This window comes from Phaethon lepturus, unplaced genomic scaffold (genome assembly GCF_000687285.1).
Source record: "Phaethon lepturus isolate BGI_N335 unplaced genomic scaffold, ASM68728v1 scaffold11896, whole genome shotgun sequence".
NCBI lineage: Eukaryota > Metazoa > Chordata > Aves > Phaethontiformes > Phaethontidae > Phaethon > Phaethon lepturus.
Genome location: NW_010544178.1, coordinates 39,703 through 64,929, shown reverse-complemented (window position 1 = coordinate 64,929; position 25,227 = coordinate 39,703). Strand labels below are relative to the sequence as shown.

The 25,227-nt window shown below is 37.7% G+C and overlaps 1 protein-coding gene across 1 annotated transcript in view; it reads right to left on the bottom strand.

The window, feature by feature from the left end:
• Positions 1-25,227, bottom strand: part of SUCLG2 (succinate-CoA ligase, GDP-forming, beta subunit) — a gene marked incomplete at its 5' end in the record, with an annotated part of 105,576 nt that overhangs the window by 66,559 nt on the left and 13,790 nt on the right. The window contains 2 exons of the mRNA XM_010288596.1: positions 6,090-6,180; positions 6,308-6,407. Coding sequence (XP_010286898.1) covers positions 6,090-6,180; positions 6,308-6,407 — 191 coding nt within the window. The remainder of the gene's footprint in view (positions 1-6,089; positions 6,181-6,307; positions 6,408-25,227) is intronic.

Below are 25,227 nucleotides of genomic sequence, written 5' to 3'. Positions count from 1 at the left end.
AATGCCTAATTCTTGGGTTTTTTTCCAAGAGACTCAGAGCTGCAGCTGTGTCCACAAAGGGCACCTCCGTATTACCTTTTTATTCCCAACAAGTACTTCAACATGCTGTCCTCAGAAAAACTTGAGTCACAAGGGACTACAGTCTTGCATAGATGTAAGAGAGGGTACGTTGGCTTTCTGATGCATCACATCAGTAGCACCGTTTCTTACTGGTAAAGCCTCAGGCTTAAGTTCTCTCCCTCATCCTGACAGAAGGCCACCCTACACTTACAATCTCAGCACTGAATTCCTGCCCTGCTGTGCTGGTTCTGGCTGGGATAGAGTTACCTTTCTTCATAGTAGCTGGTATGGAGCTATGTTTTGGATTTGTGCTGGAAACAGTGTAGATAATACAGGGATGTTTCCGTTACTGCTGAGCAGTGCTGACACAGAGTCAAGGCCTTTGCTGCTCCTCACCCCACCCCACCAGCGAGGAGGCTGGGGGGCACAAGAAACTGGGGGGGACACAGCGGGGACAGCTGACCCCACTGACCAAAGGGATGTTCCATACCGTATGGCCTCATGCTCAGTGTATAAAGCTGGGGAAGAAGGAGGAAGGGGGGAACGTTCAGAGTTAGGGCATTTGTCTTCCCAAGTAACCGTTACGCGTGATGGAGCCCTGCTGTCCTGGAGACGGCTGAACCCCTGCCTGCCGATGGGAAGCGGTGAATGGATTCCTTGTTTTGCTTCGCTTGTACACATGGCTTTTGCTGTACCTATTAAACTGTCTTTATCTCAAACCATGAGTTTTCTCACTTTTACCCTTCTGATCCTCTCCCCCATCCCAGCAGGGGGAATGAGTGAGCGGCTGTGTGGGGCTTAGCTGCCAGCTAAGGTTAAATATCATGACAACCTCCCTAAGTATTTCCCAAGGAAACGCGTTTGCAGATAATTCTGCCATCCAGCTTTTCACTTTTAGTTTAGAGACAAGCAGATGCGTAACCTTCAGATACTGGCACATTCTAGAAACATAAAAATTTATTTTTCCAAGGAACTACTCATTTCTATTTATTACTATAAACTACAGAGCCCTTTCGTACCAATATCTGACAGATACCTCACCACGCAACAGAAAAGATAATTCAAATCCTACATGGTTAGAATCCACAAGTACTCACATTAAAATTGGGAGGAAAACAGCCCATATAATTCCTTTGTTACAATTTTTTCTCTCCTCCCCAAAATCGGCCAAAGCCAAAGTCCTTTCAAATTTCAGTATTACTGAAGGTAATAACTATAGGTATAACTATAGCTTCCTCTTCATCTGAACTGTTGATTTTTGCAGTAGTGTAACAACAGCTATTAAAGCAATTTCAGAGATGAAGTAGTTTTACACTTGGCAAAGGACTCTCAAAACTATGTTTTGACTCAGGAATATTAAATTCTCCCAAATGTTCTTCAGCTTAAAAAAAAAAAAGCATATGATCATTACTAATCGTTCCTTATGATCATAACAGGTGCCATAATCTCAGGTGCAAAGACTGTAGTTCTGCTCTGCACTACGGTTTTGCTTTTCAACCTCAAAACTGAGCAGCCACCTCTGCAATTTAATTAGTACCATAGCTTCTCCTGACAATCAACTACATTCTTCTTTAGCAGAGCACTATTTTCTATCTTCCAATGGAAGTAGTAGAAATCAGGAAAAACACTTCCCTAAGATTAGTATCATTAAGAAGGATTAACTAACGTGGTCTGTTTATAGAGCGACAGTTTTGAACAATAATTGTAGGCGAAGCTTATGACTGAATGAAACATAAGGTGAAATTCATTCTATCAGTCAGCAGTTCAAACTCCTTAGACCTGAGAGGCATGTAGACCTGCAGTCTTAAAACTCTGCCTACCAAGCAAGATGTGTTCCATCAAATAAGTATTCCTGAGGTTTTCATAGTTCAAGGACTATAAACAAGAAAGATGCACTATACTCTCACTCAAGTCAGTTATTTTGACATTCTACTCTGGAGTACATAAGAAAGAATGTACTTACCTTCTGCCAGGCTGTACATCTTAACAGAAAAAAAAAAGTAAGAGACAAGGAATTAAATAAAGCCCTCTGTGCTCAGAATGGAAGGAAAGATGCTCGCTCTTTATGGGTTTTTTGACTTGGAAGAAATTTTCTATACAGTAATTTTGTTTCCTTCTACTTTTACCTTGCTTTACTCATAGAACATAGGGTGATACAAAGGAATTGTTCAAATAAGCAACTGTTCGAAAGCAAACTAAAGAAAACTAGAGTGAAGGAGCACAACTAAGAATTTAGAAAACTACTGTACTACTTGAAAGCATCTGCCTATTGTAGGCTACTATAAAGGAATGCTAAAAGCCAACTTCAGAAACATAGCTCAGCTACTTGCCAAGGTCTGTCAAATTAACATGCAAAGTTATGGAAAGCATCCCTGATTTGCTACTACTAGTCTTTTTACCTGCATGCATGTTTTCACCTTCTTACATATCCTGCATCAGCGTATCTGAAAAACGCGAGTCAATCGCTTTAGACATAGGTCAAATAAAACCAGCTGGTCCTACTGGATCTTGTCCGAGTTGTTCAGTTTCCAGAGTACTCAGGATCAGGGCCAGACTTAGGATGGGAATCCACGCAACAAGTCTTGAGGAGCACATTGGCAAGCACAGCAGATGGAACTTACATTATTAAATCAGGTATCTTTTCAACTGCTACTTCTGCCCCGAGTGATTCTCCTCCCTACTGCTAATTAACCGTGTCAGCATCGTCAAATACTTCCCTGTCTTAATTCACAAAACTATTGAGAATCTACCTAATTTGTAGTAGACAAGCTTACTGTAGAGTAAAAATTGTCAGAGATGTGCAACATCTCTCATTTCTCCCAACAAAAAAGTTACTTTTCTTCATAATCCTCCCTGCTTGATACAGAGCAAGGCCAGGGAAATTGGTATTCGAGGTCTTAAAATATTATTTGTTAAAATCTACCTATCATTCATATAACAAAACTAACGCAAACGCATTAATGAACAGTTAAGAGTACTGAAATTGAATCTACAGACCGTTGACTTTTCTCACATTTTGACTGTTTTGCTTATGATAAAGAATGTGATGCATCATTATCTGTTTACCACATCAAGTTTATATTTAGAATGTCGGGGGGGGGGAAGATCAGTTTTCTTTAAAACTTCCTGATAACTTCAAGCTTTCCTTCCTAAAAGTAAATCATTACCTAAAAGTTTAAGTCACACATCTAATTTCATGAGGGTAAATATAACAGCTCTTTTATACTGAATCAATTATTCAAAATGTTAATTCTGTTATTGCTTGGAGAGAAAACACAGGTAGCAAATTCTCAGCTTGTCATGATAAGACAAGGCTGTCTTCTCAGATAACCAGGCTCTCCAAATTCCAAGCTGCCATAGGAGGATTTTATGTAAACTCACAAAATAGCTTCCAAGTTATGAGTGAACTGAGAAGAGTGCTATTTATTTAAGAAATATCAATCTAAAGAAGCACAAACATGCTTTAAATTTTGTAATAGGTGTACAAGATGAGAAGGAAAGCAGAAAGCTCCATTTTCTGCTCCATAATTATTCTAATTCTCGAAAATTTCTGGTATGTGACTTCCACTTCCCGACTTGACACTAGCTCATTGTTTGCCTCGCAGAAAGTGACTTAACTATTTTCCTTCTGAAAGATGTTTATTACCCACTTCTTCCTGAACTGCAGTTTTCTTTTAAGTACATGTACACACACATATTTGTACATACACATACAGAGAGAGCACATGCCTCAAAATAGAACAAAAACGCCTGCTACCAATCCGCTGCTTCGGATTTCGCATGCGCAAAGAGTCTGTTCAGTATTTTCTGTGCATTAACTACCCACTGAATTAAATTGCATCTTAGACATAGCCAAACTCATACTTTTAATCATATTACTGTAGTTTGCCCCTTGATTAAAATTTCAGCGTTTGACACTGTAGTCCTGATACTACAAACCTGAATGCCTCAACTGCTTTAACTACTTTGAAGATCCTAGAGTGAGCTAACTTTGGAAAAGATAAGTGTTTCTAAAGGACATTAGTTTTTCTGGGAAATGGTCTTTTGGTGACCTAGATGCATAATTTTAAATATGCTTTCTTCACTATCTAACATGCAATGAGGAAATCATCAGCATACCATTGGCCAAACTTACATGATTAATTAATTGAAAACAGGGGGGATGCTCTTACCATAAATTACCAAGAATCAAGATCTTAACACCAAAAACATAAGACATACTATTAGCTTGTTATACATGTGTGTGATAAAGATATGAATTGGCCTAAGGCTTTTAAAAGCCAACTGTATCATCAGAGCGGAAGTCCGTGACAGTAGATGATCAGCTGCTCCCAGTCAAAAGCATCAGACTAGTTTATTGTGCATCAATATTAAAATACTTGCAAGCTGTGTCCCAAGAAGTTTTCATGTAACTTTGTAGCAAAGGAAAAATACACAGTCTATCAAGGCTATATACCTTCCTTTAGACCAAAATAAATATCCAAAGTTCAGTAGTGCAAACTTCACATATGCCCTAGCTTGCTTACTCTTGACCCTTGGTTATTTACACAAGCAACATGTGGATGGGGAGGAAAGCAATTACAAGTTAAATCTTCTATAGCTATTCTATACATGGTACAAAAGTCATCTTAATATAAATCCTTTGAATAATCCATTTTAAAAAACCCAACACCTATGCCTTTCTATCATTTCAAAGAAAATTACAAGTTTCTTTTTCAGAACTGAATATGTAAATGAATGAACTGACTTGCACTCAGACAAAAGAGTGAGGTTTCCTGTATTGATGCATTCAAAGTAGGTGAACTAGGGCAAAAGAATAAAACCAAAGAATTTATAAAAGAAAGCCGCTTTTACAATACAAAGTTTTCAAAGCAGAGTGCCTTAATATGGGAAATGTATATCCTGTTTTATATCCTTAGCTTTATCAGGATCTCTGACAGACATGCCTTAATGGTAACACTGTTCCTTCTTCTTAATAACTAGTATTTCTTTTTAACAACTATGAGGAGTGATGGTAATCTGCTCTCCTTGCTCCCCAAGAGAACTGCCTGAGCACCTTCCTCCAGCCCTCATTACACAGAATTTTTCCAGACAGGTGTTCCCCTCCTATGCTAATATTCCAAGCTGTTTGTAATACATTAAACATGAAACTGCAGTTCTTTTCCGCTCATGCCAAATTATCTCCTGGCATCCAATACAGCATGGCCCTTGACTACATACCTGTAGAAAGATCCTTGGTCAGTAAAACAAAAGCAGGAGGTAAAAATACAGTAGATAGGCAAGTGCTAGGATCTCCTGACTTACAGAATTTTACAAAGGTAAAGAAGAGTCTTGCTCAAGGGCTATCTATGCTTCTCTTAGGCCAATGCAGAGCATTGTGTTGATTGCTCAACAACATTTATGCTGAAGTGAATCTTGGCACCTTGCAGTATGCACCAACATAGGTAAATGAATTACCACATATTAGCTGAACCACTACCATGACCACATTTTACTCTGTATCTGCAACAAGTTAGGAAGAATCTACTTTTAGGCACTTTCGTTTTGTTTTGTTTAAATTGAGATCATTCTCATGCAAAGTCATCTGTCACTATCTTTCATAACAGCTGCCCAAAGCTGATGATAAATGGAATTCAGATAATATTATTACTACAGGGAATCGTGTATATATTACTTCTCTAAGCAGAATGTCAATAAGCACATATAGTTAATGCTATATACAGCTATGCTAGCATTTAGTATGTATTTGATGGAAGGATAAAGCTATGACAAAGGATTCCCTTCAACACAGGTAGTAAAACTGAATTCCTTTTTCCACCACTAGGTATGATGAAATTGATAGACAAAATACATAGACACCAAGAAAGAAAAAGTAACTTTTTTTTTCCCTTTACTTTCATCAACTAAGTGCAATCAATGACGCATTGGAGAAGGAATAAAAAGAGTAAGTCTGTGTCATACACCCCAACATATTAATGCAAAATTGCAGCTGAACACAGTCCTCAACTTTCAAGAGGCAAAAATCTTACCTTTTTAACTGTCACACCATCCTTTGGAGTTTGCTTTGTTGACAGATTGTACCCAATCATCTGTTTAGCAAGCTGTTCAACAATCTTAGGGCTACAAACAAAGGAAAAAGTTAGTTTATTGGAAGATATTAAAAGAAAGAGCCACATTGCTATTGTAAACAGCTTAAATATTACAACAGATGCAATTTATTTATGCTTCTTCAATTTTAAAGACTTACTCTTTAGTTAGATGAACTCCTCCTTTCAATCCACTATTGAAAATACCTTTTCCTCTCCCTCCAGCCAGAATCTGTGCCTTCAGAACAATCTCCTTTGCCTCTGTAAAAGAAAAACACGTTGCTATTATATCATGTGTCATATATTGAGCTTGTTAGTGTAAGTTTAAAAAGCATTTCCAGGTTAGACTCTTTAAAAAACAATGAGAGGTTGTTCATAACTAGTGAGCAATTAAACAAGAGTCAATTCAGCATTTTTAGAAAGCAACCTTGCAAAAAGGAATTGTTCAAGGAAGTTTAAGGGTAAACATACATTACTTATTAGCAGGGTAAGTATGTCATTATTTAGATCAAAACCACGCTATTAATGCTACACAGTCTGCACAACAAACCATATAACCAGCATATAGCCTGACAGCTTACGCTCTGGCACGGTTTTTAAGACATGAATCAGATCATGTTTTGTCTTGAATGCAGAAGAAACAAACGCTCATCAAGGAAAATAAATTCCATTCCTTGCTCTGAACACACGTAAGCAAAGCTATGGATGTGGTCCTAGAAGAAATCCCCATCTCCAAAGGGCGCATAAGTGTAGACCAAGGGCAGTGCCTGTGAAAACACGTTAATCTGTTCGGGAGGCAAGTTATCTCTTGAATTTTTGGCCATGCGAGTGTAACAGTATCTTAGTAACGAAAACGTGCAGCAAGACACAGTGACAAAAGTAACTGCACCAAGACCTACGTTCCAAACAGAAGCAATCCTGACATCCTTACGGAGTAAAATGGGGAAGGAGGGAAAGGGAAAAGAAAAAAAACCCATCAGACAAAACCATCACTCATGATCTCTGCAGCTCCACGGACCACAGCAGCTTCTTGAACCATAAATACTTGCCAGGTGCCTGTAAGATGTTTATTAATACTGAATACTGTCTCTTTGCATATTTATTGTAATACTGCCAGGTATTTTGCAATGTCTGAGATCCTAATATTAACATATCATTAAGTGGTGCCTAGAAAAGGCTAGCATTGTTATCCTTTTCTGAAGTCCTGTGAAAATCTCTGATTTCAGTGATGTTTGGATTAGGTCACACCTAGAATCTTCTATGCAAGTATGCAAGAAAACATGAGAATTTGTTGTTAAATTGACAAATTTATATTTTAAGTGACACAGAGGGTACGGATACTTTCATTCAAACAAACACAGGTTTTCTAGGCTTGTATTACACAAAAATATTTTACAGATGCGTTAATAACTTTGAAGGTGTGACAACTTTTGGTGCAGACGAGATCTGACACATCGTCATTTCAATGCTCCAGTATAATAAATTTCAGAAACTAGAAAAACAGTTGCATCTTAGGACAGAATAAATATTATTAAATAAATATTCTATTTCCTATACTAGGACAGAAATGCATTTTTGAACACAGATATTGGAGGTACTGCACTATGAGATGCCCGATTTCTGAGCTTCTCAAGACAAAATCCCTCCACATGTTTATCCATTCAGTAACATTTGACACACATCATTCTGAACCTTAAAAGAATTCTCCTTGAAAATACTTCATGCATTCCAATACATTCTTGTTCTGGGCTCCCTATTACTCATGCCATTGCAAGGTAGATAACAAGGAAATTTAAATGCAACAAGAAGTTTTATATCAAGTGTTTTCTAAGCACACAAATTATTAAGACAAAGTAAAACTATAAATCACTTTCCAACCTGGAGAAGCAAACTCTAAAATCACAACAGCCACTGTGACAAAGAATCTAATATAGTATTGTTAATAGATGCTGCAAGCATTTAATTAAATCGATTTTAGGTGCCAACCATCCCAACAACGTGAGTTTTGATTGTCAGTGACATGTGATATCAATTATGTGAGTGATCATCACCCTCATTCCTAACCAGCATGCTACACCAGTGCTGATTATCTTCATTTGGCTACAACAAATTAAGTTAGAGAAAGGAATTAATGTGTACATTTTTATAATCCACTAGAGGACTATCAAGGCAATACAGTATCTCCAGAAAAACAACTATCAAAAACATAAACAAACACAGTAGAAAGTAAGCCTAACCATGTAAAGATTAGACCTGAAGAACTAATCAATACAGCAGCTCAGCAGAGCAGCGTACAGCAGGTCCTTCTCGCCCTGGGGAAACCAACAGGAAGCAATTTAATTCAATAGTTATTTGCCCAAGCTCTGTAAAATGAAGTAAACCAGCCAGATTTTATTCCACAGTAACTAGGCTTGATCATTCAGTACTTACCAAGCTGATCCACTACTTAACATCACCAGTTTAGATAAAGAGCTGATTTCTAGAAATGCTCAAAGTTTTCATCCTATCTCCTGCCTGAATTCCCAAATTATGTTATGAAAGCCTACCCCAAAAGAAAAATGTGGCTTTAGTTGGAACATATAAAGTGATTCTCCTTCACTTCTGGGCTCTAATAAAAATAAATAAATAATCTAAAAAGCAGTATGTTGAGTCAGTATTAAACCCACTAAAACCAAAAAGCTGTAATTATTTTGCATTAGTAACCCTCCAAACTGCTGTACTAACACTGGAAAAATGATTAAGCAGAGCTGTAAAGTTATACATACTGGATTTGCAGAGAACCTAGCACAAGGAAGATGTCCTTACACCACCATAAAGTATACTGCAACATTTTCAACAGCACTGCATTTGGTAATTAAGGCTGCAATGAACTTCTGTTTATGTCCATTGACTGACATGCCTCTGTGTTAATTTAAAAAAAAAAAACAAGCAACCCAAAACCGAAAACCAAACACAAATAACAAAACAGACTGCTTCTTAAGTGTGCATAGATATTTTTGGTCACAGATTTAAATTTTTCTTTATCATTAAAAACAATAGAAAAAAAGACTGCTTTTAAGTATCACTAATTTAGCAGCAAATAGCTGCAAACTGCTCCATGCAGATTAATGACGCATTTCTGGTAACAGCATGTGTTCTTAACTAATTATAGCTTGAATACATTAGTATCTCAGACTTAACAATTTATTCATTGGATCTCATGTTTGTCTTTTTTTATATTAGTCTACAGAAAAAGAGAGACATGAACATTTCCAGAGTCCCTTAAGAAGATGGAGGAAAATACAGCTTGTCCCTAAGTCAGCTGTCAATAAATAAGCAAGAACTTTACCCCTCAGAAAAGTCCTCAGAGTTTAAACTTTCACAACTGTGCTTGGGTCTAACTACGTTTTTAAAAAAAATGAGTCTAATCACATCGGAAAAAAGCCTTAAATACTTTTCTTTTAAATAAATTCAGATGCTTCAGCGGAACATAACAGAACCCTCTGAGGGACAAGCATCGTCTGCACTGCATTCAACAATACGTCTCCTTCTCTTCGGTCAGCGCTGTGAATACAAATGCTGGTGATACTCCCTGCAATTGTAATAGGCTCAGTTCTATAATGAAAACCTATTTAAAATCAATAAAATCAGTCCTGCTTTTGGGAGCTATGATTACTCTGGTCCACTGGTACTGCTTGCAGCAAAAATGAACAGCTTGTTCTCAGCCCACTGCTGTGTATATTTAACTCCTGAATTCTTGATCATGAAACAATATACTGAAAACCACAGATCTGCTAGTTACATGGTATGCTAATTTATTACCTGTGAACAACTTTCCATTATTATTGATACGACTGTGTGACTGCAAATTAGGCGTGTTAACAATTACATTAAAATGTGCTGGAGCTTATCAAAAATAAACTACTGTAAAGAACAGACAATGAAAGGCTACACACTACCAGGCCTCACTCTTGCCTGTTTATGAATAAAGATTTTATACCAGAGACCACTCAGGACTCCTTTGGCAAGGCATCCTGCGCGACACAACCGGAGCCGGGGACTGAAAGGGAGGAGGTCTCATGAAAGCCTCACCACAGTTCTGTCTCACCATGCGACCTTCAGCAGTTCGGCTTCTCGATCCGCAAAGGCGCTGTGAAAATTAATTAGCGTCTGCATTTCTTTTAAAAATGCAGCACCTGATTCAGCATTACATTTGTGTGTTTTACCTCGGTGTAAAGCAACTGATCACAGGAGAAGGGCTGACTCCAGACCTTGGCAGCACCGTAAGTATTGCAGCAGCGGCAGAGTCACTGGGAAACGCGCTCATACCTCCCGCAACGAGCTTAGTACACGTTGCAAAATACATGGAAGTAACCCCGTGTCACGGGAGCAGTGCAAAGAAGACAAATTGAGGACATGCCAAATCAACGTCTTACACAAGCACCGTCTCCTTACTGACCCAACCGTGAGCATAAACACCAAGTTTATAGACACATGAGAGCTGTCCCCACAAAGGCAGCAGGCGTTAACGGGATCCCTCCACCCTTCACTATGCACAGGAGGACCCCAGCCCAGTGAGGTTGGACAGATATTAATTAACTTCAAGAACTTTGCCAGTCACCCTTCTTTGTCTAAAGTCATCAACCTGTGCTCTTCCAGTACATCCCCTTCCCGAAGTCCTGAAAGAGCGACATGGGGTCCAGGAATCTGCAACCAGCTCCAAACTCTCCCCGTCTACGAAGAGGCAGAGGCCGATCTAATGATGTATTTACCTGGTAAAACTCCTCCGAGGGACACAAATCACTGTTACGCTTGGACACGTGCAACTTTAAGCTTCCTTTTGGCCTGTCAAGAGTTAGTCTGAATCTTTTTCATGGTTGTCTAGAATATTACTCCTCAAAGGACTGGCTGGGATCCCACTGGATAATCAACTCCACCTCCCAACCACCTATGCTGACACTGATTTCCTAAAACAGAGCAGTAAATTCAGTGCTTCCCTTCCCAAAGTAAGGCTTTTCCCCCCACTCTGCTTTATAATTTAGTTTTCATAACATAGGGTTTCAGGAAAACAAGGCAGATACTACATTTTCTGACAGCAATTATACTTCATTTTGGATAGCACAAGAACTAGAAGAACATCAACAAAACCCAGTATGCCTACATGCCATTCCTACTTCAGTTTCCTCACCAGTGTTGATGCAAAACCGCAAATGGTCAAGTATCCTGTAACAGTTCTACATAACCTCTCCCAAACTGCGTCTCTGCAGCTCAGCGCTTGTCCTCCAAAGCATGGGGGTCCCCTTACAAGCCCCGAAAGGGTCAAGTCTGGGTTGGTTTGTTTTGGGTTTTCTTTACCTATCTCCACCTGATCCAACAATAAGCAAACCTACTTCTATGGGTCTCATCTGTCCTGTTATATTGTTGTTGCTTCCTTCTTTCTTGTTTTAATGCTACCACTACTACCTGAGTTTTTAGCTTCCCTTTGGGAAAGACTGGCTATAATCAATTTTCCAAATTTCAGCCATTCTGCTCTACTGCTCAAGCAAGATCCTGTCAGATGCTCATTACTTTTTAACAATATTCCTGTCCAGAGATACTCTGGTATACTTACTTCAGCACAAGAAAGAAGGGAGAAGAGTAAAATCTATAAGGCAGATCATAACAAATATAATACAATAATAAAAAATGGTAATAAAGCTTAACTCCCAAACTGAGCACTGAATTTTAAAGTTGCTGTTATAACTTTTCATATTTGTGTGTCTTTACACGAGCTTGCTCTGAAATCTGAGACAGCTCGTCCCAAGAAGCAAGTATTGCTACCACTTCCACTGCTCCCCATCTTCTGAGAACTCCAGGGATGCAGCGCCTGAGACAGTTCCCACGCTCTGCCAAGTAAGCAGATTGAGATGGGAAAAAGAAGCTGTCCACAAGAAGATACCTCCCACAGCTACAAAACTACTGGTGTGCCTCAAGATCTTCAGAATGAAGTTAAACAATTTCTTTTCCCCCCTTTAATTTTAATCTAAAATACCTTCCACTGTTATTTTCATTCTTCTGCTCTGTAACACCAGAAAGAATTATGTTCTTACATGCCTAGTTTCTACAATCTTTGGTTTTCAGACTATTTTAGAATTAAAGTTAAATAAATCATCCCTTTTATAACTCCATACTTTTGAATATATTGTATATTTATTGCCAGATTATAAGCCTCATTAAAATCTATAATGATAAATTAGTCAGTCTCTTGATTCTGTCACTACTGTTATTAATTGCTTTCATAACCATTACTACACACTTCACCGGTGATAAAAATTTTAAAGCTAGATAAAATCAGCTAAGCTAAAGCTCACTCTTAATATTGCACTCTTAAACCTTCTCAGAGTAAAAGTAATCAAGTATTCACATGCCCTACACATTTAAATTAAACCTGATAAATTACTTATACAGCAAACAGAGCCTCACTAGATCCAGCAGCACCACTATAATGCAGGAAAAAATATGCCTATTAATGCAGAGATCCCCCCAAAATAGTTCTCACATTATAACTGTTCATTGCATGTGCTTGTTTAAAACTCCATGGGATATCTTATTTCTGTTATTTTCCATTCTTTAACAGTTTCTGTTTTCAACCGAAGTTCTCATTATTTATTTAGAGGGATTTCCTCTGTAATAGACCCAAGGTTTAGGAAAACTACTATTTGCTTAGACATTTGCTTACAAACTGAAGGGTTTGTAAAGAAACTCACGGTTTGAAAAAAATCAGAAGGGGAACAAGTTCTTCATTTGGTGTAAGAACACTGAAGCCTACTGACGAGTGAGCAAAAGCTTTTTCTACCAGCTCTCAGGAAATACCCATTCTACGGGTAAAATATAAAAAAGGCCACTTTCTGTAACCCGCAGGGTCAGCCTGGTGTCCTGCAGCACGCTGCGTAGTAAACACTGAACAAAATGGAAAAGCTCATGCAAACGGGTACAGTGTTCTTCCTTCATTATACCCACCAGTTTCATTCCTGCAACTTTTAGACCTTGCAATATTCTTTATAACAGGCCCAGTCAGTATTATTTTTCTCCTCTTCGATTATTTCACTTTAAGAGACTGTAAAAGCAAGCAAAGAATACTCTTCCTTGTGCATTAGTTGCGATCCCTATTACCTGGAAGCTTCTCAGGATAACGTATTATGCACTGAGAAATCTGGGCACGCAAAATCATGTGGTTTAGTAAACTTGTTTTCCTCATAAATATAAAATACATAGATACATCACGAGAATGGCTTCCTAAAGCCACTGTCATTTAAAAATTTGACATTTTACTGGACTTTTAATAAGTAATTTCTCTCCATTCTTCCCCTCTCCCTAAACTACCAAAAAAAAGTTACAGTGAAATGACTACATTGTCAGTTTTCTTTGCATCTTCACCTTTTAAAGCTTACAGGCATTTCAAGTTTTCCTTACCAAAATATCCTGCAAACTTTTTTTTTTTAAATAAAACATATTTTAAAGTTAGCAGACTCAAGCAGTTCAATTGTGTCCTAAATTCTTGATTGAATACCATAACACCATTTGTATTAATGCAATGCAGAGAACAGGTTTTATGCAATCTGTAGTGTTGAAGTCAAGCAGTCATTAAGAACAAACACTGTTCTCGCCCCGAGCTGCAACAATACACACACCTGTTTTCCTGGAATGCTTTCAAAATCTCATTCTTTGTGATTATGTGTAAGGAACAAAAGACAAAATGTCTTCTCTGACTGATTCTAATTCTTTTATCCATTACTGAACCGCAGAGATGATTTTGAAAAAATGTGTACGTAATGTAGAAAATATAAAAACCAGGGAACATACATTAGCTTTTTCATAACTCACTTTTAAGAATCAAAGAGTTGCTGTAGTAGTAGATATTTTCAAACATGGAGCACAAAATAAGAAACCTAAGCACGAAACCAGAGAAGTCACACGGTAAAAAAGCAAGTAAATTTGCAGAGGGTGAAGACAACTGCAACGTTACCACCGTTACTTAAGAAGTGTTAACAAATTCATAATGCAATATATGTGGCAGGTCAAACCCGTTCAAGTACAGACTTGATAATTAGTCCTTTGCTGAGCACAGTCTTTACACACAGGCCTGCTACGCCCGCCAAGATCCTTAAAAAAGAAAGCATTAAAACGGAAGGCAAAGCTAAAAGAAATTTGGAGCACATCACACAGTGGTGGCTGGGCACGCAACCAACAGCCTTCAAAAGCACGAGACGCAGGCCACGCGCTAAGAGGGAGGCATCTGAAGGTGGAGCAGCTTTAGAGCCAATTTCTGCGAGTTTGCCAACACCGAGGCAGGACTAAGTCCCTTCAAAGGATTCCATCATCTCTTACTGCCTTGTGAATACCAGGACAAACTGACCTGATAGCTTAGCACGTGCATGCACCGTCCAGCCTCAGGGGACCTCCCTGTTTCCACAGAACTCAACAGCACATCAAGCAGTGAGCATTTCTCCTCTTTACAGCAATTTACAGTGACACAATACTGATGCTTTCATCAAACAGGTAGTTATCTGCTTAATTTTAAGCACACACTAATGCCAGCTCGGCATTTGACTGCATGCATCAATACTTCCCTGAATGGAGCTTTGACATGCTTCATGAAAAACTTCTTAATGAAGCTCCAAACCCAAAGCTCTTCTACAGTTTGCATTTTTACCCAAAGCAATGAAAATACTGAACAGCTCTTCACTGAAAATGTACATTTTTAGCAAAATTAACATTTCCCCCCCCAGCGACAATTACCATTGAACAGTTCTGCTCCACCTCTTAGCCTTATGTCCCCTCGTTTTTGTTTCATTGTGTGGAGTTGCATTAGACATCACACCTTTTGTTGTTCAAACCATAAATAAACGAATCCACACTAGAAACATGCAAAAGAATAGCAAATCTGGCAGTATTTTGATGTGAATCAAGCCCAGTAGTACCAAAAACTCCTCCACTATTCTGATTCATTATCCAACGTATGTGGCGGAATGAAATACAAAGTTTTCACTGTATTGCTGAAATGATTTATTGAGCCTCTGAAGAAAATCACGCTAGACTGGTCATTATCTGGGAAACATCTGGATGGGAAAATGATGACATACAAGAATTTATGTCTGCCTCAGTAGTGCTAAAGACAGAAAGTTGGAACACATTACTTTGGAGCTGCTATTCTACGGAGGCCCTTGATTCCTGGCCCTGATTTTGGAGTAAAAAATGACACTCATTTACTATCCCTGAAATCCTCCAGTGGGCTAGCAAAAAAAAAAAAAAAAAAAAAAAAAAAACCCCCCCCCCCCCCCCCCCAACCAAAAGCCAATGGCCACCAACACCCCCCCTCTTACCTTCTGCACATTAAAAAGAACTACTTACAGGTAGAAATTACATACTTAAAATAGGTCATTTTTAAGACCACAGTATTCAGCACTCAAATGTAGTCTCATTTACTGAGGTATTTTCTATTTGAAGAAGAAAAGAATATCAGACTCCACATTGAAAATAAACACTATCTCTTTTTAGAGAAATAATCTCTTTCCAGCATAGCTTTAACATACATCTGATAGCAGGTGTCAAATCCAGATGGAGAAGTAAAACCTAGTAACAGAGACGCTGGGCAGAGGGCTTGCACAAGGCTAATGTGACATTTAAGTTCTTTTGCAGATCTAAATGCGACTTAAGTGATGAACAGGTATGGCTCTGGCCATCTGGAGTAGCAGTGAATTTCACCCAGACTGAAAAGAAAAACCAAGAAGAAAATTATCTGAATTGGTTCTAATGTTTCACTCCTGTCAAGTGGAGATTAACTAATTGAGGACTTCTAGAGACTTCTGGGCAAAAGCTCATTCATTTCCAGAGCTCCAGATCTAGAAAACAAGAGTTACTCAAGTTTGAAACAAAGAACGCTCATCACATAAAGGTTTAAAGATGACAAGATACAATGGAATATAAAAATAAATGGAGAAATATCTATTGAAAACATAGAAACACTGCAAGTAGAATAATAAGCATATTTATTCCTGTATGTATTTTCCTCACAGAGTTTGCTTAAAATCCTTCTCGGGATTACTGATGTTAGTTTTTATGGTACCTAGCTTTTCATTTCATAAAAAACCCTACTGCATTAAGTAGCACTAAAAGAAATATTTTAGCCCTCTGGCAACTGGTGAATATTAACTACAGTAGGCAGATGAAGTTTCATCTGTGGTAAGCACAACTGTTTATAACTTATTGTCAGTTAATACCAGTAATACATGAAGCACAACTAACAAGGGAGAGGATGTACTACCATCCTTCTCTTACTTTTGTTTACTCATCACATATGTGAAACAGAGGCAATTGCCAAAATAATCTAATATTGGAAAAAGGTTAGGAGGAGACATATGATAAGAGCCTGTTAATATTTAAGTCAATATTTCAGACTTAATTATTCCATAAAAAGGACACCTCTCTGACCAATGATACACTGGTGAATTTAGATTCAAAGCCAAAAAAATTTTGTTTTGAAGATCAAGTGTCAAATATTTATTACCTGAACAATATTCTTTTTACAGCCCCATATAGTTAACCAACCCATACAATTCCTACACATGCATGCGGTACGCCAAGACATTCAACACAAAACCATTCAGATTGAATCTGTAACAATGTATCCCTGCCAATATTAATTAGCCTTCTAAGAAGAATAATTTCCTTTAGATATTTTTTTGAGATTTCTTTTTTGTTCTGTGGTATTTTTTTTTTTTTAATATCATGCCATCTGCAGACATTTCTTAAAAACACTGGAGAAAGGCAATTCAGGGAATGTTCCAGATAAGCAAAAAAAGACAACCCACTGTGCTTTTCATAGCTTGGTAATTTTTACAGTCTTTCACCTTGGTGATTCTTCTTTTTAAAACCAGTGTATTAAAAGGCTTCAATTTTGATTGTTTGGTGGATGCATAAGATAAAGCAAGATAACGCAAACTTTACAGATTCAGCTCTGAAGACTCACTGCATATTAGGAGAGGTTAGGAGAAAAAAAAACCTCAGGTTTAAAGTGTTACCACTACTCACTGAGCATAAGCCACAAGAGAGACAAGCTTGCAACAACTTAGTTGCATGGACCAAACAAGTTTCTACTTGCTTGGTACTATGAAGGAAGATGAAAGTTAAAAATGGGACAAAAGCCTTTTATGCCCTGAGATGAGCCTTCAATTCATGAACCTAGGAGAAAATATTAATTTAGATCACACTGTAAATTTAGATCACACACAAAATTAATTAATTTAGATCACACTGTAAAGCAGTTGTCAAAATATATGTTCTATCCTTGATTTTAACCAGTAGCTTGTTAGCTGAACCACTATCCACGACCATGCACTGTACTAATATATGCAGTTTCTCTTCTTGTCTCTACCTCTCCTTACTCCTTAATTTTCTTTATGGATTTATAAAGAGTTGCTTGTTATTATATGCAGCTACAACATGCTCTTTAAGAGAACACTGGACAAGCTGTTAGCTCTATTAACTTAATAATAGATTTCTAAGTGTGATTTCCAATTAATTTCACTTTCATCATTCCATGAGAAGCCAAAATTACAGTGTGCCATATGGTGCTTCATAAATAACAATTAAAAGTTATTTTCTAATCTTTAAAAATCTAAAAAAACCCCATAAAAATACATATGGTTACAATGACATGAAATAAATTAAGCTTTGGAATGTCTGCAGATGTCCAGGAAGCTCCAAACACTTCCTCAGCCTTTTCCCCATTCACACGTTTCTGGTCCATGCTAGCCCCTGGATGTTACAATTAATCACAGTCTTTGCGTCAAAGGTCATAATTAAGATCTTTCTTCTGAAACTGGAACGTCGTAACGACAGCTTGTATGAAGATCTGCGTAGCACAATTTGTGTTGTGATTTTAATACTCTTCATCTTTACCTACTGCATGGATTTACTTACAGTTTTGTTTCTACCCAGCCATAAGTCTCTGCAGAGCTCTGCCAGTCCGAGAAACCATGTCTGTGTGTCGGAGACTAGACTGGGGTCTGTAAACTCACTATAGGACCTTGTCATTTTTCAGCAAGTAAGAATTCACACCATCCAACACACGCATGCAACTGCAATTGAGAAATTCTGTTCCAGGTAAATGAAACTTAAGCCGCTGCACTAAATGATCCCCTAACAGCCACCTTCTTCCTTCCTGCCTTTTATTAAGCCTTATGCATGTGCTGATTGTAGAGCAATTAGATCTGGGAGTACTTGAAGCTAGATAAAATTTATGTCTCTTACTGTAAAACAGAACTAATGGGGTTACCTGCCTCACTGGACTATTCTGGAATAAAACATACATAAGAGGAGAAGTTTCCTTAGAAGCGCCTTGGATAACTGCTTTTACTACTGCCCACTACTAGAAGTCAAACTAATTTTATTGTCTGGCATGAGAACCCGGAGAAGCAGAGCATGCACTGGCCTTGGGTACCTGGAAAGTGATACGTCTAGTACAGCCCGATGTCAACACCTTCACTCATAATACAAACAATTCTTAGCATCTGTACATCTCCTGGGGATGACACTAACAAGGGCTTTTGCTAAACAAAAAGCACTTAGGCACCAATGGACTATTTTAAAGTCATGAGGGATTGTATCCCTTTCAAAATATACCTATCTTTAAATCTGCAGAATTCTTACATTCAAAAATACTGTATACCATAGTCTGTCAGTTCTCAAGAGTGTGATTTTGTCAAATTCATCTTTTGTGGGAAGATATTTTGAGGCTATACTGAAGATAAGCCAAAGAGAAGAAAATTGAACATCCTTTCAAATTCATATTCACAGGAATATTTTTTTCTCCCTAACTTCTATACAGACACACAAATACGCAGATCTACCAGCATAAAGATTTCATTAATCTAAAAACTTAAAATAGTACGTGCAGGCTTTCAATTACAGAACATAAAAATTACGGTGAGTGAAGGGACAAAAGAGGGGGGAAAATTGTGCTCTCTTGTGATTTTTGTTAAAAAAAGAGCTCAATTTGGCTACTGTTGGCACAAATAAATACAGAAATATTCAACTAAGTGCCGGGCCTGTAACCACAGTTAGTCCTAAAAGCACTTAGCAAGAAGGATACATGCCCAAGAGCTTCACAGGTCTGACTATCAAGAAACATATTACAAAATAATATACATATGTGTACACACACATATTTATAAGCACCTTAAAAATGTAGTTATTAAAAGATAACAGAATGCTCAATAACATTGCTTCCCAATATAATGATCTTTTCCCAAAATCTACACTTCCACAACATAAGACAAGTAAGTGAGTCTAACACATCTCACCAACCTCCATCAAGCCAGACAGTTACTCCTATACCTTACTGCTCAGGCATTAAGGGGCAATGTCAAATCTATACAGACGACTAGACAGTACACAGTGTATGAAACGGGGTGTTCCTTCTGTAAAAAGCTTCTCTGTTATTAAGCGAAGTATGGATCTTCCTGTTACTATGAATACCTGAAATTCTCTATTAAAAGTCAATCTGGTTTAAATCACCAATCTTGTAGGTACATTGCTGAAGAAGAACATACAAGAAAGCAAGCTCTGGCACTGGGATCTTTCTTCCTGGAAAGATAGATATATATAGATATAGATAGATATAGATATATATATAGCAGTTGGCACAATCAAAGCGTACATTCGCATCAGGTGGTGAGTCAACTCATGCAGTCCACTGCTTGCATTTTCTTTCCTTGGTATTCCATTGGGCATTTCATGCTGGCATTTGCTTTCAATTTTCAAGAACCTGCAACATGGTCTACATGACACAATCTAAGTTAGGACATGACACACAGTAGAAAACTTTTGGCAGCAACCTGGGTGCAAAACAGGTCTCCACAGATGCCTCCTCGTAAGAAAAGAGCTACAATGATTTAGCAGGATACTACACTACCTCGAAGATAGTGGTAACCATTTGACCATTTTGACTTTCAGAATTGCTTTTAAAAGTTCTCTGGGTATTTAAATGTAGCTACCATATTTTGCTAGAGAAAACAGATGAAGTCTAAATGAACACAACAATTTCCTAAGTAACCCCACATAAGTGCTCATTTTCAGCAATTAACAGGGGATAGATTCAAGTATTTCCTGAAGATCTTTTAAGAGGCCTCTAACTAGCTGATTAAGGCTATGCAAAGAAACAACTGTGTTTCACATTTCAAATTTTACCTATCCCAATAAATTCATAGGGAAGAGTGCATCCGACAAGGTAATTTTAAGACTTGAACTTATGATCTGATTCACCCTGGATACACACCTTTGCACTTTTCTCATAAGAGTCGTACTATAATAAGTTATAATCTATAATAATCTGGCTGGGGACAGAGGGAAAAGAATTCAAATTCTGTGTTGTCTGCTTACAGTGCAAAGCTGGAATCAGTAACACTCTTTTTGGTTGTTACTACCCCAGTGGTTGACTTTTAACAATTCCACAGTAAAAATAAAAAACAGCTATACCTTAAAAAAAAACCCCAAATGTTAACTAATATGAGGATAAAGGTTACTCTTTGTATATTAGTGATTTTATAAACCTCAAAGTTTTAACTCCCAATAAATACTGAAAAACAGCATTTTATCTGCTAAATTACTGACAAAACACTGCTACTAAAATCCTATGTCTTGGTGTAGAGTCATTTGGCCCAAAGTGACATTTCTAAGAGCAATCATTGATTTCATTTAACTTAAGGATATAAAAGTAATTATCAATCATACTCATCGTTTTCCAATTTCTTCCCCCAAGAAACATTATCTCTAGTATATGTCCTAAACAAACCCACATGAATCTAAGCCATTCCTTTTTTTTTTCCCCATCACTTTCTTTTTTAACACAATCTATTTTTTTCTTCTTTGCATACACAATTTCCTATTGTTTCAGATGGGAAGACTGTTTTTCAAATTTGTCGCAAACATAGCTGTTCTGATATCAATAGATTTTTCTTCAAAGTAAATCAGATGCACAGCCTCTGGACTAGAGTTTTAAAGCCAAACATATTGGATACATGAGAAATGAAATCAGATAACAGCCACAATAATTTTCTTTCACTTTATTACCACAGATCCAAAACTGAACATCTACAATCATGTCTTTTCTTTCAATTGATTAACACCAAACTGCTTTTCTGACACTACCTCAGATGACTCTTGCAGAACCAGTCTGCATTTGCTAAAGGAATTTTTAAGCAGCGGCAACTAAGCTGCTACACACTTGCAGCCTGCAGCAAAATTGAAATACCAACAATTTCCTGGGTTTTCAGCATAAGGAACATTATTAGAAGACAAACAGATTTAAACAAAACCCTAGTATGTCACAAAACAACAGCCTGTGGAAAGTGAAATGTTCCACCCTTCCAGGGAGCCTGTACAGTATCCTAAAAGGCCAAACCAGAAGACAGAACAAAGCATAAAGGTCCACCACCCCCAGGACAAAGCACTGTCAATGTACTTGTAACCTAGGAAAGCTGCAGAGGGACAAGGGACCTGACAGCAAGAGAAGAGTATCAGTGATGAGCCTGAACCATCTTGTGAAACAAAATAATTTCCCCTAGGAGTGGGTTGTTTCATATCTCCGTACAGCGCAGCTCTTGAGAAAAGCTTCAGCCAGCAGTGCAGAAAAGGTGTTGATAGACAGAACAAGACATCCGAGGCTCTGACCTTGGCCACCTAGATTGGTCACGTGTGCTCCATGCAATAAACTTTTCATAAAGCTCTCAACTGTCCTAGCCTAATGAAAGAAGAAACAGGACAACAAATAAAATTGAAAATTAAGAGTGGATTACTTTCAGCAGAGAGCTGAAACTTCTGCTCTCCTGTCCCAAGTAGTGAAGCGATAAAGTACCACAATGCCACTTCCGTGACATCGCCGACTGAGCGGGTAGAGTTGGCAGTTTTCTGTCGACACCTCCCAGGAACTGTCCTGTTACACAATCAACTAAGCAAAGAGACAAAGAAAGAAAACACTTGTAAATGAGCACAGTTAGAAAATCAGGCACATTTCACTACTACCATTTTTGTACGTGGCTTCTTCATTACTCACCTAACTCAGAACACTATGTCATCAGAAGTTAAATCTTAACTTCACAATAAACAAGCTGCAAGTAGTTTGAAGTGGCTCAAAATCTACATAGATTAAACACACAGCCAGATTTTTATTGGTTATGTAATATTGACATCAGCCTTGCAAAGCTATTAAGCACCCAAATTTAAGGTTCTGAAAGTCAGTGCATTAGCTTTCAAAGCGTTCCTTGGACACATCTGACCTGAAGGAGGAGGTCTTGGAGCTTCTCAGTGCTTGAGGAAGTCTTGATCAAAAAAAATCACAGGCCTAGACTTTAAAAATCACTAGTCATTTGTGACAATCATTTGGAAGCACTTCCTAAAGGTTCTGTTTTTCAAATGCTACAGTGCAGAGTACCCTTTCCCTGAAAACACCAGACTCTCCAAAATATCCCAAGAGCTGCCAGCTACAATTGCTGTTTTTGAAACTTCAGACCATCTGTATTTGAAATGAGCATTCTGTAGTTATTTGCATCTCTACCATGCCAAGACACGCCAAAGTACAGAGTCCCAAATGTAAATGCATTCTGCCTGCACGGGTAAAGACCCAAACATACTGATACAAAACATATATACAAAAATATTTTCCTGCAACAATGCACCTCGAGTCAGAAGCAGCCTGTTTATTTTTTATACTTATAGTATACACTGAATTACATTTAGTATGTTTACAAAAGTGATGCCTACACAACAATTCTCTCCAAAAAGTGGAAATGCATTAAAGTGAAACACTTTTGTAGTCATTTTCAACTTTTTACATTTATGAAGAAGATAACGAATACACTTCATAAAAGGTCTTCCAAGTTGTTTTTAAGTTTGGGGTATTTTTTTGTTTGTGTGTTTCAAAGAAAGTTTTCAACTCTTGCCTACACTGTAATCTCCTCCTCTTGTAAATACAAGCCTATAAGAATAAATCACGTTTCATTTATTAAAAGTAAAAATATGATTCAATGCAAAGCAGAAAAGCCAATCTCCATAAAATTTCCCTCCACAGTGACTGAAATTAGTTTTTATATGCAGACTCAAATACATATGCTGCAAGTCATTTAAGGAAGAATAGAAGTACTCTAACTGTACACGGGACTGAATATTTTTTTTTTGCACTACATAACGTGCTTAAAAAAAACCCTGATAGTTTTGTCCAGTTCTAGACAAGTAAAATCAATGACAATTCTTTAAAACGTAAATATTCTGTAATGTGGAACCTGACACAGGCAACCTGAGAACTGTTGTCTATATTAGCACCAAAGAGCTCCGCAAAATTAATATAAAGTAGTATTTTTTTTACTTTTATATTCAGGTCACTTTTACTCCCATCATTGTTGATTCAGAGGGAAAAAAAAAATACCCTTGATTCTTCTGTAAATGTATTCTGCTTGGAAAAGTGCCTGTATGAAGCACACCAGGGAACAGGAGTGCAAGCAGCCTATATCACCTTGCCCTTTGTTTAGATTGTCAGTTTTTCCTTTTGATCTTTCTTTGGAGTTGAAGAATCAAAAATTGATTTTCCCAGTTGAACTAAAGTAGAAAAAGGACAATGTTTTATTTAAGATCCTTCACTCCCGCACATAAGCCTATTTCTTTCTTTATAGACAAAAGAAACTGTCTTTTTGTTCTTTTAAAAAAGTATTTGCGAGGAATGCTCTCAGTGTACTTACTGTAGTTTCATAACAAGGGGGGGGGTGTTTAAAAATCCCAAATACTGGCCTTCTGCAGAGGAGCAGACACACCTGATGAACCTTCTAGATTTACAGCCATACTTGTTCGGTGTTTGTGTAAACCTATGCTACTAGCAATGTTACACTCAAAACCTTGTTCATGGGAAAGAGAAGCTTTGTAAGCACAGCTTACACATTTAGATACATATAAAACCAAGACTATATTGTAAGTATAACCATAATCTTAATCTCATAAAAATAGTTTTTATTTCAGATTTCCTTGTTATAGAACAAAGAAGAATACCTATATGTGAAAAGATTTCCAATAATAATGCAGTTAAAATTGTCATACAACTATTTCCTAATTTCTACCACTTTTCCTGCTGTTATGCTCATCCTTCCAGTGCTCTTCTGAGTCCTAAGACTGACAGTTTCATTCTGGTCTAGGGCTGTTAGTCACCACCTGGAGTCCTTTGTTGCGAGCAATACGATGCTCATTTTAATGGTTTCTTCTTCCTCACTCTAGGATCCACACACCTTCAAAATCTGTGGCCCATGGTCACTTGAATTTACTATATACACTGCCTTTTACAGATATGAGATACCAGTTCTTTGTTCTCCTAGTTAATGCTAGAAATGTTTTATCCTGCTCATGGTCTGCATTTCTTTAACTGACCATCAGTGAGTTATTCACAGCTGTGGGACCGCCGGCACCAAGCCTGTGCTCTGTGTCTCATCACCCCATACCTGAACTCTGCTACACCACACCCCACGTCTCCACTTCTCAAAGCCCCTTATGATACCAGGTCTGTATTTCTCTATAGTGCAACCATTATATTAGTTGTAAACCCACAGTGGCATCGTAGAAGGACAAACAAAAGTAAACCAAATTATCCACAGATACCTGGTGAATTAGACAAAATGCTGTTACAGCTAAACCAAGTAAATCAAAGTTGCAAGCAGGTCAAGAGAAGTTCAGAGAAGTCTGACAAGCCTCAGTCCTGAGGATCTGCAAACTCTACAAAGCTTATGGCCTGTTGCTGGCAGTAACAATACCATATTACAGGGCTACACACTCAGTGAGAAGCACAAGAAAGTAGAAAAGCTCCTGATTTTACTCACTGTTACACAGCACTAATAAAATGCAGGTGAAACAACAGAACAGCTGTGCAAATCTCAGATGCTATGAGATTTGCCCATGTCTCACCGAAGGCTAAAGATATACTACCTTTTAAGAACAATCTTGAGTCACCAGAGAAAGCCATGACTTCTAGACCAAAATAAATTATACACCATTTCATGCTTTCACAGAATTCTTAAAGATAAACTTT